Source organism: Prionailurus bengalensis, chromosome B1, assembly GCF_016509475.1.
Source record: "Prionailurus bengalensis isolate Pbe53 chromosome B1, Fcat_Pben_1.1_paternal_pri, whole genome shotgun sequence".
NCBI lineage: Eukaryota > Metazoa > Chordata > Mammalia > Carnivora > Felidae > Prionailurus > Prionailurus bengalensis.
The window spans coordinates 192,969,533-192,983,414 of NC_057344.1; the positions used below are offsets into that span (position 1 = coordinate 192,969,533).

The 13,882-nt window shown below is 44.8% G+C and overlaps 1 protein-coding gene across 1 annotated transcript in view; it reads right to left on the reverse strand.

Annotated features, from left to right (window-relative positions):
* The window catches only part of LAP3 (leucine aminopeptidase 3), a 28,194-nt gene extending 24,370 nt beyond the window's left edge, over positions 1–3,824 (reverse strand). Inside the window, exons 1-2 of the mRNA XM_043572890.1 lie at positions 3,495–3,824; positions 1,024–1,139 (exon numbers count right to left, since the gene is read on the reverse strand). Coding sequence (XP_043428825.1) covers positions 1,024–1,139; positions 3,495–3,596 — 218 coding nt within the window. The 5' untranslated portion in view covers positions 3,597–3,824. The remainder of the gene's footprint in view (positions 1–1,023; positions 1,140–3,494) is intronic.
* Positions 3,825–13,882: the final 10,058 nt, after the last annotated feature.

Genomic DNA, 13,882 nt, shown 5'->3' on the forward strand with positions numbered 1-13,882 from the left:
GATGAAGGCAAGCCTGAATCCCCCATCTTCGTCATGGTTGACCTGACTGTGGTGTTCAGCCTGAGACTGCTGGGGTGGGTGGGGGGTTATATACAGATGGGATACAGTTCAATTTCAAAACAAAGCAGATGGCAAAGCCTTATAGCTAGAGGGCTGGATGCCCTGGTCCCACAGCTGACAGTTATCGGTCAGGAAGGCCAGGTTGAACTATACTTTGTCAGGCTGGCTTTTGCATTACTGACTTAATCACAGCATTTGAGAAGGTGGTCTACTGGTGAAGGACTGGTCATTGAGAAGGGACACAAGTTCTGTTGCCCAGTGATGAGACAATTACTATGATTATCAGATTACATCTATTAGATTCTAGTAGGTTGATCTATACCCCACATAGTATGTACTTGCAGTGGCTTTATGTTAACACTTCTCTTTCTGCCAAAAGTGGCCCACAGCTCAGAAGGACTTAGAAACTCCAATGTTTCCCTACCTTCTTTAAACTGTAGCTAAACCAAAAGTGCTCCAACTATAGGCCCCACCCAGACTTATTGACTTAGAATCTGTAGTCCAACTATAACCCCAGGTGATTCACTTTGAGACTCTGAGAAGCTCCTGAAACTCAAGGCATGCCAAGAAAGGAGTGACACCCTCAAGCAGTTTTGAACTAGTCCAGGGACACTGTCCCCCATAAGTGAAGGGGCATTAGAGGAGGTAGACAGGCTGGTGGGAAAACAGACGGGTAGGAAGAAGGTGAGCTAAGGAAATCTGGTACTTTCCAGATCCTTCTGGGTCAGTCTCTCATAACATGTTTGTGATCTGAAGTAGCCTGACTTCCCAGAATTGTACACCCACCCCTACTAAAAGGCAAAGTACCAAAGTGCATTCCAGGCATGAATACTTTCACTTCTACTGAGAAGATAGCAGCCAACTTACTTCCGTTCATTTTTATCTACTAACAAAGCATTAAAAAAAAATTCTCTTTCGATTTCAGGGCGTTTTAAAAACCAGAACCCATAGGTGAATACTTACATGTTCAAAACTTCTCTCAACTTTCCAGACACTAATTTATCGAAATTCTCTCCTGCACTTGTAAACTGCGGCACATCGTCTTCTTTTTCTTTGTTATAGATTCCTAAAACAAGACCCTGAGAAAGAATAAGCCGGGGGAAAAAAAAAAAAAAAAAAGAATATAATTACAATAGATCCCTTAGGGAGACTCAAAGGTCCCCACATTCCAGAAGCAGCAAATAATTCCACCCAAACTGCGTTCCCCTCAAGGACAAAGCTGAAAAAGAAGCAGGTGCTGGGCAGTCCGCTACACTCACATCCTGCCTAAAAGTTTCAAATTCCTGCCAAAGCAAGGCTGTAAGTACTACCTGTCCTGGGTCTTCCTGGTCTCTGCCAACAAATGACTTTCACCAAATAAAGCGTTTCCTTTTTTACTTCCAAATAAAGAAGGACAGAAAGGTGTTTTGTGTAAGAAAACAAATTCATTTTTTAACCAAGTTAGACCTCAAAAGGGGTTCAGAACAGGCCACCCCAAAATACGTCACTTGGGCATATTGATTATTTTGAGCTAAAGACACATGAATAAAAAGCAGGTGCAGGAAAAGGCTCTCTGACATCCCACTTACCACCAAAAAGCAGGGCAAAAAATTTCCCATAAGAAAGGTACTTTCCTGTACTGAGAAGAGAACATTCTTATCACCAGAAACTGGGAGTTGACATTAAAATGGACCTACACAAACAAACCTACAAAATCACCCTTATCTTCCATTAATTTCCCCCATATACTTCCTAGTCAGTTACATGGCTTACTGTCCCAGCCCAAGCCCCTTTGTCTTGTCACACCCCCACAATTTCTCACTGTTTAAAAAGGTATGTAAGCTTTTAGGCCTCAGGCACTTTGGGTCTTCATTTTCCCTTTGAAAATTCCCATGTACGTGTAAAAACATCAAAAAAATTTTGTTCGCTTTTCCCTGTTAATCTGTCATATGTCCGTTTAATTGCCAGGTCCAGCCACAGAACCCAGCCAAGTAGAGGGAAGTTTTCCCTTCCCCACAATCTTCAAATGCAAATCTCAGGTATCCTGGGACACGATCACAGCAAAGCCAATGGCTGCACCTGCCAATACAAATAAGCACTCTGGCCAACTCATACGCTGAAAGAGAAGAAAAGAAAAAGGAGGCATCTTCACAGAGAGGCAGGAGGGGCAGGAGCAGAGCACTGTGCCCAGTACTTAGGCAGCTTACCCGTCAAGTCTCCAACAACTGAAATAAGGAAGTCACCCTAGGAATCACTATTTGCCTTTGCAAGACAATTTTTGACTTTAAAAATGTTTTCTGCCTTACAGCAACTCTGTGAGGTAGAAAGGACATGTACTCTTCTTCCCACAGACCAGGAGACAGAAACCTGGTGCAGTAATACTAGCCCATGTGCAATAACAGAACTGAGCAAGAATCCTAATTACCTTCTCTGACAGTCCTTCATCTTTGCCACAAAATCACACTGGTACTTGGACCAAACAGCATCCTTTCTCTTTTCCATCAAACAAAAACACCGCTTCCTTGGCATAGTTTTCCCGGCTTCTAATCTTCCTAAGACTGCCCACTTCCCGGTATTTGGTGAAACCAATGAGGAACTGAGGAGACAGGAGCCAGCTGCTGTCTGGATAGGATGTTGCACAGTATTGGAAAGAACACGGGATAAAGTATCTGGTCCACCTGCCATACAGAGGGAGGCCTGAGCTCAAGCCGCATCTAGAATATTCCTCACCAGGGTCATTCTTTCTGGTTCTCAAGCATGACTCCCAAGTCTGTGCTCCTTTCACCGAACCATCCCCCTTCCAGATCCTCACCGCAATAGTGACCTTCGTAAGTTTTTTTTTTTTGATCAATTGGATGGAAAAGGCTTTTCTCCCGCCAAGACGCTCTTCTTTTGATTTCACGAAGATATAGGTGTCTGTGCAAAGCCCTTTTCCCTAGAGAGACACTATTTTCCCTCTAGAAACTCTTTCAGGCAATTTGCTCCCGGTGGACCTGTTTTCCTGGTCTTCCACTTCAGCAGGCGGTGGGAGCTGGTGGGAGTGGGGCCCGAGGCTGGCCGCCTCTGGGACCTTAGAGGACGCTGCGCTGCACCTCACGAAACGTGAGCTTCGTCCTAGCTACGGTGACAGCCACACTGGCACCATCTCTTCCTGGGGCACAGCGAGGACTAAACAAAACAATGCATCAGGACACGGTAGCTACAGCTATCACTCTCTCTCGGCCAGAGCTCGGATCCTAGCACTCCCCCAAGCAAAAGAAGGAAGGGAGCGCACCGCTGAATGCTCGGGGGATGGGCAGCCCAAAGCCGCCCGCCCCTGCCAGAGCCCAGCTCCGCAAAGACAGGGAACTTTTGAACCGGTTTCGGCAACTTGGCGCAGAAGCCCGGACACCGCGGTCTCGACCCGCCCCGAAGCTCCGGTCGCCCCGCGCAGGACTCCCGCGGCGGCCTCTCACCTTCGTCATGTCTGCGGCAGCGAAACCCCGTCCCCAGACACGATTCACGCCCAGACGTCGGACGACGACTCGCCCAGCAGCCGGAAGGGGCAGCAAGAACATCTTCCCGGCTCGGCCCCAGCACCGCCCTCCAGCGAGCACGTGGCGCTTTGGGAGGACGGGCGCGTGCCGGGGGGGTGGGGCTTTCGGGAACGGCGGCCGCGCGCCCAGGGGGCGGGGCAGGTGCCAGAGAGCGTGCGGGGCTGGAGTCAGAAACGGGGCACAAGGTCACCAGGGGCGTGGCTTTTGGGTGCGGCCGGCTTGCGCGTGCCCGAGCTTGGGCGGGACCGAGTGTGCTTGCGCCTGGGGTGGGAGAGGGCAGATGCCAGGGGGCGGAGCGCGCAGGCACGCACCATCAGACTGGACGGTGATGGGACGGACGCTAGGGCGTGGCGAGGGCTCGGGGGCGTGCCAGCTCTCCGACGAGAGCGCGAGAGAGGGGCGGAGTCGCGGTAATGGCGTACCACGAGGGGCGGGTACGGAGGCGGGGCTCCAAGGAATCCCCGGGAGCTAGGAGGAGGAGTGTGGTTTTACCCTACAGGTCCGAGTAGTGAAGGTGGTCCTATCGAGTTGTTTTTATTCATATCCTCTTGGGGAACGTTTTTGAACTTCTGTCTGGTCCAGGAGTGTAATACGTCAGTTAGCCCAAATGCTATTTTTGAAAACAGGAGCTTTGTGAATAGTGTTCAATATTTTAACATCATTTTCCTTTTTCTAAAAAAAAAAAATTAATGTTTATTTATTTTTCAGAAAGAGACAGAACACGATCAGGGAAGGCGCAGAGAGAGAGGGAGACGCAGAATCTGAAGCAGGCTCCAGGCTCTGGACTCAAATCCACAAACCGTGACATCATGACCTGAGCCAAAGTCGGAAGCTTAACTGCCTGAGCCACCCAGATGCCCCCATCATTTTCCTTTTTTTAAAAGGGTTTTAGGGGTTTCTGGGTGGCTCAGTTGGTTAAACATCGGTGGGACTCTTGACTTAGGCTCAGGAAGGAAGAAAGAAAGAAAGGTGTTTAAAAATATAAATAAGAGGATTTTAAATTTTTATTGTAAAAGAAAAACCCACACATGGTTGAATGCAACTCTGAGAACTTAGAAGCACAAGGTGAGTTACAAAACCATCCTTAATGTTATACCAGTGTCTGATCCTAATTTTAGCTGGATCTTTGATTTTAGCTTGGGGCACAGGGTGGTAGCAGGGATCCACCAACTGAAGTGTGCTTCAAGGACCACAGCATTTACATTTTCATATACTTAATGGGAAGGAAGAAATAAATCTCACAGCCCCCAAGTAACTTTAGTCCTTACCAAACAGTATTATTGGCCACTTAGGGATGTAAGACAGTCTTTGATCAAACCTTAATTTTACAAAGTGTTCACTAAGGTACAACAGGATTTAAAAGTGTCCCTGGCCACAAGGACTCTGTTATGTAGTAGAAGCAAGATATATCATGACTGTGAGAGATAAAAATAGACGGTATTTCATTGAGTGATATGTGCCTATGCTCCAGTTCTTTCTGCCCCCTTCTCTGCTTGACTAAGACTTTGTCTGATGCCAGGAAACCTTCAATAACATTCCACATCTGGGTTATGTGCACTTCTTTTGCTCTGAAAGCAGCTTGTCTCAGAGAACTAATTACTGTTTGCTCATTGTATGTTTCCCCTCAGGCATTTTGGAAGCCGAGGTTTTCATGTCTTGATTTCCTGTCCCTAGATGTAGAGTATAGATGGTGGCTGGCACATAAACAAGGTGTTCATAAAATGTTTGAATGAAAGCATTGATCAAGGTCTAGTGGACATAGCTTCGATAATTAAAGAACAGGATAGGTCTCACTTGTAGTCTTTAAGATACTAAATGCAAAACTAAAAAAAGTTTGAAATGAGCCAGGCGAATGAGAAGGATTTAGATGATTGAGGAAGATATGAAAATAGGGAGGAGTGTGTGGGAAGTTATTGGCTTGGCTTGGGGAGAGTGATCAGGCCTGCCTAGAATGAAAGGTGGTTATAAAAGAGAGTGATGCTAGATTAAAGAGGATCTTGAAAGGCTGGCAGAGTTTATTATCAGTGTCCACATGGACTCAATAATGTACTTTATAGAAGCTGGAGGACCTAAAACCTATGTTTTAGTGCACCTGATAGAGGTTGACATGAAGGGTAGAAGAAGATTGAACAGTTTAGGGGAAAGTTACACCTTCATGGAAACCTGTGCATTGTCCAGAGAGACTATGAGGAAACTCCTCTGGCGTATCTGATTTAGATTCCAAGGAAGTTCTTTCATAACTCTGACAATTGTTGGGCAATGCAAGTCTTGTTTACAGACATGCAAATTATGTCCTGTCCAATAGAAGTGAGTTGACTGCCCTCTCTCTCCCATGGAACCGCATCCTCCACACTTGCATTTAGATGTCTGATGGAGTCTCATACCTCTGACCACACCCTGCAAACTTGCTCCAACCACAGCCTTCCTAGTCAATAGCCTCCCTGTTCCCATCCTCACTGATGACGACTTGTCTCCATGTGCATATTCATTTCAGTATTCTTGATCTATAAATTCATGGGTTCTCAGAATTATCTTTTGAGCTAGTTATAAACAACAATCTGTTTCCTTCATGAGTTAAATAAAATCTTTAACATGTATTCATCTCTATGTCCATATAAGAGCCATGATTATAACTTTTTTGGGAAAATTATCTTCTAACAGCAGGGAGGCTGACTAAAGGCATGAGTTTTTGACAGACTTTCTACATGACTCAATTTGGGAAATGAAAGTTAGAATCAGCTAGACACAGCTTATGGATGTGAGACAACATACACCACTACCCTGTTTAGGACCCAAACACTCTCTTCTTGCTTGGGGAAAAGCGATGAAGGTAATGGGCGATGGGGAGTTTAATTATAAATGTTAACTCTCTGGTGCTTGGGTAGGTGGCTCAGTCACTTGAGCATCTGATGCTTGATTTTGGCTCAGGTCATGATCTCAGGGTCATGAGATTGAGCTCATGTTGTGCTCACCACTGAGCATGGAGCCTGCTTAGGAGACTCTCTCTCTCTCTCTCTCTCTCTCTCTCTCTGCTCCTCCCATGCATGTGCACCCTCTCTCCCTCTCTCTGTCTAAAAAAAAGAAAAAAATGAAAAAATGTTGACTCTAACGTAACAATGGGACATTGGAGGGAAAAGCAGAAGGAAAGAAGTCCAGTGGAACTTGAGCTGATTATGCAGACTTCCACAGAGTGAGTTCAATAGCCAGGAGTCTGATGGTTTCCCTACCATGGATGCCATCATGGAGCAAGATGAACAAAGGGAAAAGACAGAGCTTGTAGCAGATACCCTCTGTCAGGAGATGTTGAAACCCAAGAAAGAGGCAAAGTAGGGAGTGGTCAGAGAGGCAAGAAGAGGACCTGATCATATAAACATTGATGAGTAACAGTCATTTAGCACCTCATGGGGCACCCTGGACAGGTAGTAATTCAACACTGCTTCTAGCTGGTACATTTAAAAAATCAACATTTATTTAGAGAAAGGGAGAAGCATTTTCTAGTAATAAAAATTATATACTTTTAGCTATGTTCAAGTTTAGGAAGTTGCTACATGCAATAACCCTAGCATAATATTTTAACTTGTTTCACATCTTCTTTCACTTTATAGCCTCCTTCCCCTCGCCAAGCCAAATCATAACTGGATGATGTTAGTCACTCACAGTCACTGAGGATAAAGGTAACCTTCACCCTGTGGTAGAGTCTGTGAGTTGTCCCCCAATATTAGTCTCCCTCCTTTCTCTAGTATTGGAAGCTTTAGCCAGGCACTTTGCCATCCAATGAAACTATATTTTCTAGTCTCTTGCTGGTAGGATGGTTCTGTGATTGGGTTCCAGCTAATGGGAGGGAATGGAAGTGAAGTATGCATGTGAGACTTACAAAGCACGGCCCTTCTTTGTCCATTTGTTCATTTAAAAATATTTATTGAGTATCTATTCAGTGCCAGGCACTGTTCTAGGCACTTGGGATCCATCAGTGAATAAAAGAGACAAAGATCCCTGCTAATTTGGAGCTTATATTCTAGTTGGGAGAGTCAAACAATAAACATAAGGATTATGAGAAGTTATCTACATAAATTATGTTGTGTGTGAGAAGATAATACATGCATGCAACAGAGAAAAGAAAAGGCAGAGCAGAGCAAGGGGGTTGAGAGCAATCGGTGAAGGGGAACGTGATACAGTGTTCAATAGGGTGGTCAAGGTAGGCCTCATTGGAAAAATGACATTTGAGCACAGCCTTGAAGGAGGTGAGAAAATGAATAGTGAGAATATCGGGGGAAAGAGCTTTCCTGGCTAATGTCATCAACTAGGAAGGCTGTGGGCAGAGCAGATTTGCAGGAGGTGGTCAGGGGTATAAGATGTCCATTAGACATCCAAGTGGGGATGTGGAGGAAGTAGCTTGATAGAGGAGTCTGGAGTTCAGGAGAAAGTTCTGGGTTGGAGATATATATTTGAGAGTCGTTGGCATGAAGACGGTACCTAAAACCATGAGTCCACAAAAGGAGAAGTGTAGATAGAGGGGAAAAATCAAAAAGTAAAGCACCAAGGACTGAGCTCTAAGGTCCTTCAACACGAAGATGTTGGAAACAAAGAAGAACCAGCACACAGAATAAAATGTCACAACCAATGGGGCAGGAGGAAAACTGAGAGAGTAGTTCCTTGAAAAAAGCCTTAAGATTCTGTAAAATGGAAGAGGGAGCCTTCCTCCTCCTCTTCTCCCCTTCTCTGTCACTGGAAACACAGCCTTAGTGGAGGGGCGAGAACAGCAACCCTGTAAAACCATAAGCCACAGGAAGCTGGTCACCAACAGCAGGACTGCTCATACCCCGACTGTCACTTTGTTTAGGCCACTGATATTTTATCCTTTGTTATAGCAGCTGAGTTTGAATTCTAACTAAAACACATATAACAGATAACATTACAAAGCTTTGCTTAAAATCGGTTTTCAATTCCAGGACACCTGGGTGGCTCAGTCAGTAAAGCGTCTGACTTCGGCTCATGGCCTGATCTCACGGTTTGTGAGTTCAAGCCCCGAGTTGGGCTCTGTGCTGACAGCTCAGAGCCTGGATCTGGCTTCGGATTCTGTGTCTCTGACTTTCTCTCTCTCTCTCTCTCTCTCTCTCTCTCTCTCTCTCTCTCAAACATAAACATTAAAAAAAATATTTTCAATTCCCCCACCCTAGTTTCAAGCTGAAGTCTTTCCCACGTCTTATTCGTTCTCATTCTTATTTGGTTTTCTTTTTTCTTTTCCAAACTGGACAGATTCTTGTGGGGGAGTATTGGACGTTGTACAATTCAGATAATAAAACAAATCACTATGCCATAGCACTGTTTGCTTTCCTTTGATGGTGAGTCTAGACAGAGAAGTTGTCAAATGGGCTGGTCTGAAAGTGTGGGGTGGGGTCTGCCGCTGCTCCCCTTAAAACATACACGTTTAAACTAATATAACATTGTATGTTAATTATACTTCGGTAAAAAAGAAAAAATTTAAAGCCTTATACATTTGTATCACACAAAAAATAAATTCACAGAGAAGAGGAGCATTGTGAGGAGAATTTGATTTTCCTTTGAAGGTATTATGTACTTTAGCAGGAAGTAATCAATTTTTATTTCACAAGATGTATGGTCATCAAGATGGAGGGGAATTTGAGTTAGCTGACACCATATTTCTGATTTGGTTCATTAGCATGTTAGAGTCTTTTACCAGGCCTAGCTACCTGATTTTCAGAGCCCAGTGCAGAAGGAAAATGTGCGGCCCCCTCTTCAAAATGATTAAGAATTACAAGATGGAACATTAAACCAAGTGTTGGGCCCTGCTAACTGTGGGGACCTACGCATCACAGATCACCCGCCCATGAAGTTGGCCCTCCCCCTTAAGGTACAGGTTTGTGTGCTGAGAGCCTCGTGGCTGGACAACCCCCGTATGTAGCCCTATCACCGAACACCATGCACAGCTTCCTAACATTCATGGTGCAGTGTCACCAAAGCCGAGGAAGGAAGGAGGTTGACTACTGATTGAGAGTTCAAGGGTTTCAAATGCTCCCAAGATTAAGGAGTCCGGCGACAACATTTCATCCTATTTGTCAAGAAAGAGGCCCTTCATTCACATCTCCGTGACAACACCTACCACTTGCTTGTTTGTAACTTTGCCCTAAGTTAGGAACAATTTCAGGCACAAACAGCAGAATATTTGACCAACGGAGGCCCCAACGAATAGCAGTTTGTTTTTCTCCTGTAACAGCAAGTCCAGTGATAGGTTTTTCCAGTGTTAGTTCAGCTGCTTAGTAATGCCTGGCTGTTCCTGCTCTTTGCTTGGTCCTTCCTTCATGGTTGCATGAGCTTATCAGCAGCGTATCTACACTCAGGGTAGCAGAAAGGAATGGCACCGGCTGCATCTGTCTTCCATTTGCTTCAAACCTACCCACAATTCTGCTCCCACACGGGCCTCCCTCCTCAGGTTGCTCTCCTCTGAATTGAAATCTGCTGAGGGGGCCACCACGGGCAGAGTGGGGCCACCTGCCCGCCCCCAGCTGCTGGGAATGTAAGGCCTCTGGCTATTCCCTAAGGAGGCAGGGCTCCCAAGGTGGGCTGTTCCCTAAACGGAAGGAGTTTGTAAGAGGTACTGGGAAGCCAGCAAACCTGAGATGCCCACATAGCCCTATACGGTAGCCACCCCCTTCTTTGCAGTTTTGTTTTCCATGGTTTCAGTTCCCCTCGGTCAAAGGTGGTCTGGAAGCAGGTGACCCCCCCGACCGTATCAACTAATGGAACGTCTCACCTAACGCTCTATCAAGATGCCTACATCCTTCACTTCATTTCATCTTGTCACGCAGGCATTTTATTGTCTCACATCATCACCAGAAAAAGAAAGGTGAGTCCAGTACAAGAAGATATTTTGAGACACACCTTTTATTACAGAATATTATTATAATTATTCTATTTATTAGTAGTTATTGTTGCTAATCTCTTATTGTACCTAATTTATACATTAGTATGTGTAGAGTTTGGTACTATCTGTGGTTTCAGGCGTCCATAACCCTTACTGTTACGCAACTTCCTGTGCGTTAAGAAATTCTTCAACAGAGACTTAAACACATTAGAAATTTATCTTCTCATGTGAGAGAAGACAAAGGCTGGTACCGCAGCTGCCTAAAGTTCTCAGAGGCTACATTTCTTCTGTCTTTCTGCAGTACCATATTTAGTGTTAAGCAAATGACATCTGTTGCCTCTTATCCAGAGTAGGAACCTAGGCTCTTCTGCCCACTGCATCTTGGTATCCGAGTTTTCAAAGAAAAATGCAATGCAGTCAAGCACTGGATGGAACTACATTATACTCACAGAGAGGAGACAGAGCAAGGTAAGGTTCAGCAGTGGGCGTCAGTCCCCGACGGCCAGTGGGTTTCCCTGAGAGCCAATGCAGGGCAACTGGCTTACCAGCACTTCTCTCTTGCCTCAGTAGCAGAACCCCTCCCCTTCCCCAGTGGAGTCTGAAACACTGAAAGGTAGGGGCATGCCTGTAGGCTCTTGACACACAGGCTTCAGGAGAACAAAGGAACACATACTGAGCCTACCCAGGATGAAAATCTGCCTTCTGAAACTAACAATGAAAGGGAAACTGGGTACTGTTTCCACCACAAGCAGTGTCTGCCCACACAGTATTTGCTACTCCTCTCTCAGGTCACAGTTCCAATTTCATTTCCCACAGGAATTCTTTCTTGATGCCCTCGTTAGATCAGGTCCTCTTTGTCTATGTTCTTTAACATTGTAGAGGAGGTAAAATTTCTCCTTTACCCTCTTAGGGTCTCTGGTTGGGCCTGAAAATTAAACTGACATGACTGATTAACAGGAACAAAGCATACACATTTTACTTATTAATTTTTACATGGGAGCCTTCACAAGAAAAACAAAGACCCAAAGAGGCAATTAGGGCTGCGAGCTTATACACTAGGTTGTTAATGTTGTTTAAACCGATGCATTGCAAAGTATATTGCAAAGGCTGAGCGAATTCATTGCTGTGTACAAATCTAAGATTAATGTTCTAAAATAATACACGTGAAACTTTTAAATTTATGTGTTTTTTTAAATTTTTTAATGTTTATTTATTTTTGAGAGACAGAGGCAGACTGTGAGTGGGTGAGGGGCAGAGAGAGAGGAAGACACAGAATCTGAAGCAGGCTCCAGGCCCTGAGCTGGCAGCACAGAGCCTGATGCGGGGCTGAAACTCACGAGCCGTGAAATCATGACCTGAGCCGAAGTTGGAGGCTTGACCGACTGAGCCACCCAGGTGCCCCAAAATTTAGGTTTTAATAAAATATCCCTAGAAGACACATTCCAGTTGGAAGGAATCTCATGTGCAAAGATTACTGACACACTTATCTTTTGAATGAGATGATAATAGCTACTATATATTAAGAATCTATTGTGAACAAATAAAGGCTGAACATTTGCTTCATATATTTTTTTAAGTTTATTGAGAGAGAGAGTGAGAGAGAGAGCATGAGTTGGGGAGGGGCAGAGGGAGAGGAAGAGAGAGAATCTCAAGCAGGCTCTGCACTGTCAGTGCAGAGCCTGACTCAGGGCTCGACTCATGAACCATGAGCTCATGACCCGAGCCAAAATCAAGAGTCAGACGCTTAACTGACTGAGCCACCCATGCATCCCTTAACACGTTTGTTTGTTTGTTTGTTTGTTTGTTTGTTTAACATCAATCCTATTTCTCATCTTCTTGGATTTTGCCCTTGAATTTCTTATTTCTGCTATCAAAATTTTTCATTTCCTAGAGCTCTTTCTTTTCTCATTCATGCCCTATTTACAACTATTTTTCTGTAGACATTGATAACACTTTCTCTGAAGTTTGCTCCTATTCTCTGAATTGTCTGTTTCCTCTGAGACCTAGCTCTTCTTTGTTTTAATCTGACTTTGATGTTGGTGGATTTCCTCAAATGCCTGGTGATCTTTGGCTGTCTAATATATATAAGAGTGAGGCACTACAAGGCTAAATGGAACCTCTTTGACAATTAGTAGCTGTCACCTAAGGGTTTAGGTAGGATCCAGTCATTTCATGGGGACATCCCCAAATATCAGAATTGACAAGTCTTTCCTCTTGGGCTGCCCCTTTTCCTCAAAAAGGATCCTTCAATTGTCCTTCAATAGCCTGACTGCTAGTTTTTCTGGAGCATGTCAAGTGGAATGTGTCTTGACTCATATAATTCAGTCTATAGATTTTCACTTAATTTCTCTATTTTCATTTTTTTAAGTTTATTTATTTATTTTGAGACAATAGGTGGGGAAGAGCAGAGAGGGAGAGAGGGAGAAAATCCTGAAAGGGCGGGCCTATGCCGGCCGACTCCATCTTGTTCTTTGTTCTCCACCTTGAGTGACTATGTCCCCAACATGACCCCTTTTCCAGGAAAATCACAGAAACCTCAGACCGCGCCTCCTCCCCTTGAGTAACCTCCCGCTCACCAGTTCAAACCTCCTGATCAAAACACTGCCCAGCGACCTGCGTAACAGGACTCCGACCCTTCCCCAGCCAATCGGCCGAGGCCACGACCCTTCCCCAGCCAATCGACTGAGGCCACAGCCATTACCTCACCAACTGCCCCTAGACACCTTTGTGCTTTTGAAACTCGCTCTCTCTCCCTGGTATCTCAACACTGCGTCGGTGCAGGTAGGGGATTGAGCTTGAGCTAGCTCGAATAAAGGCTCTTTTGCTTTTGCATCGGACTCGGCTCCCTAGTGGTCTTTGGGGATCACGAATTCTGGGCATAACAATCCCAAGCAGGCTCCAAGCTGTCAGCTCAGGGCCTGACACAGGGCTTGATCTCACAAACTGCAAGATCACGACCTGAGCCAAAACCAAGAAAGAGTCAGATGCTTAACCGACTGAGCCACCCAGGCACTCCTTCCCTATTTTCAATTATGTGCATCCCCCTGATGGATCTGGGCCCCCCAAATCTGGAGTATCTATGATTCAATCCCTTTAGAGAGAGGATCTAGTCTTCAACTAAATTAGGAAAGAAGCATTTATGTGGGGGAGAGTGAGTATAATGTGTAAAGATTTATTGAGGTATCATTTCATGTTTCTGTTTACAGTTTCTTCATTGCTGTGTAATTTGGCCTCATGATGACTCTGTAAATTAAGGATTAAAAGGATGGTTCTCCATATAATCTTATCACAGACTGAATAATTTACTACTCCTCAGACCACTGGAATGGAATTTTGCTATATGTGTTTGTTCATTTATGAAGCAAATATTTATTGAATACCTACTTTGTGTGAGATACTGTTCTAGGAGCTGGGGAACACAGCA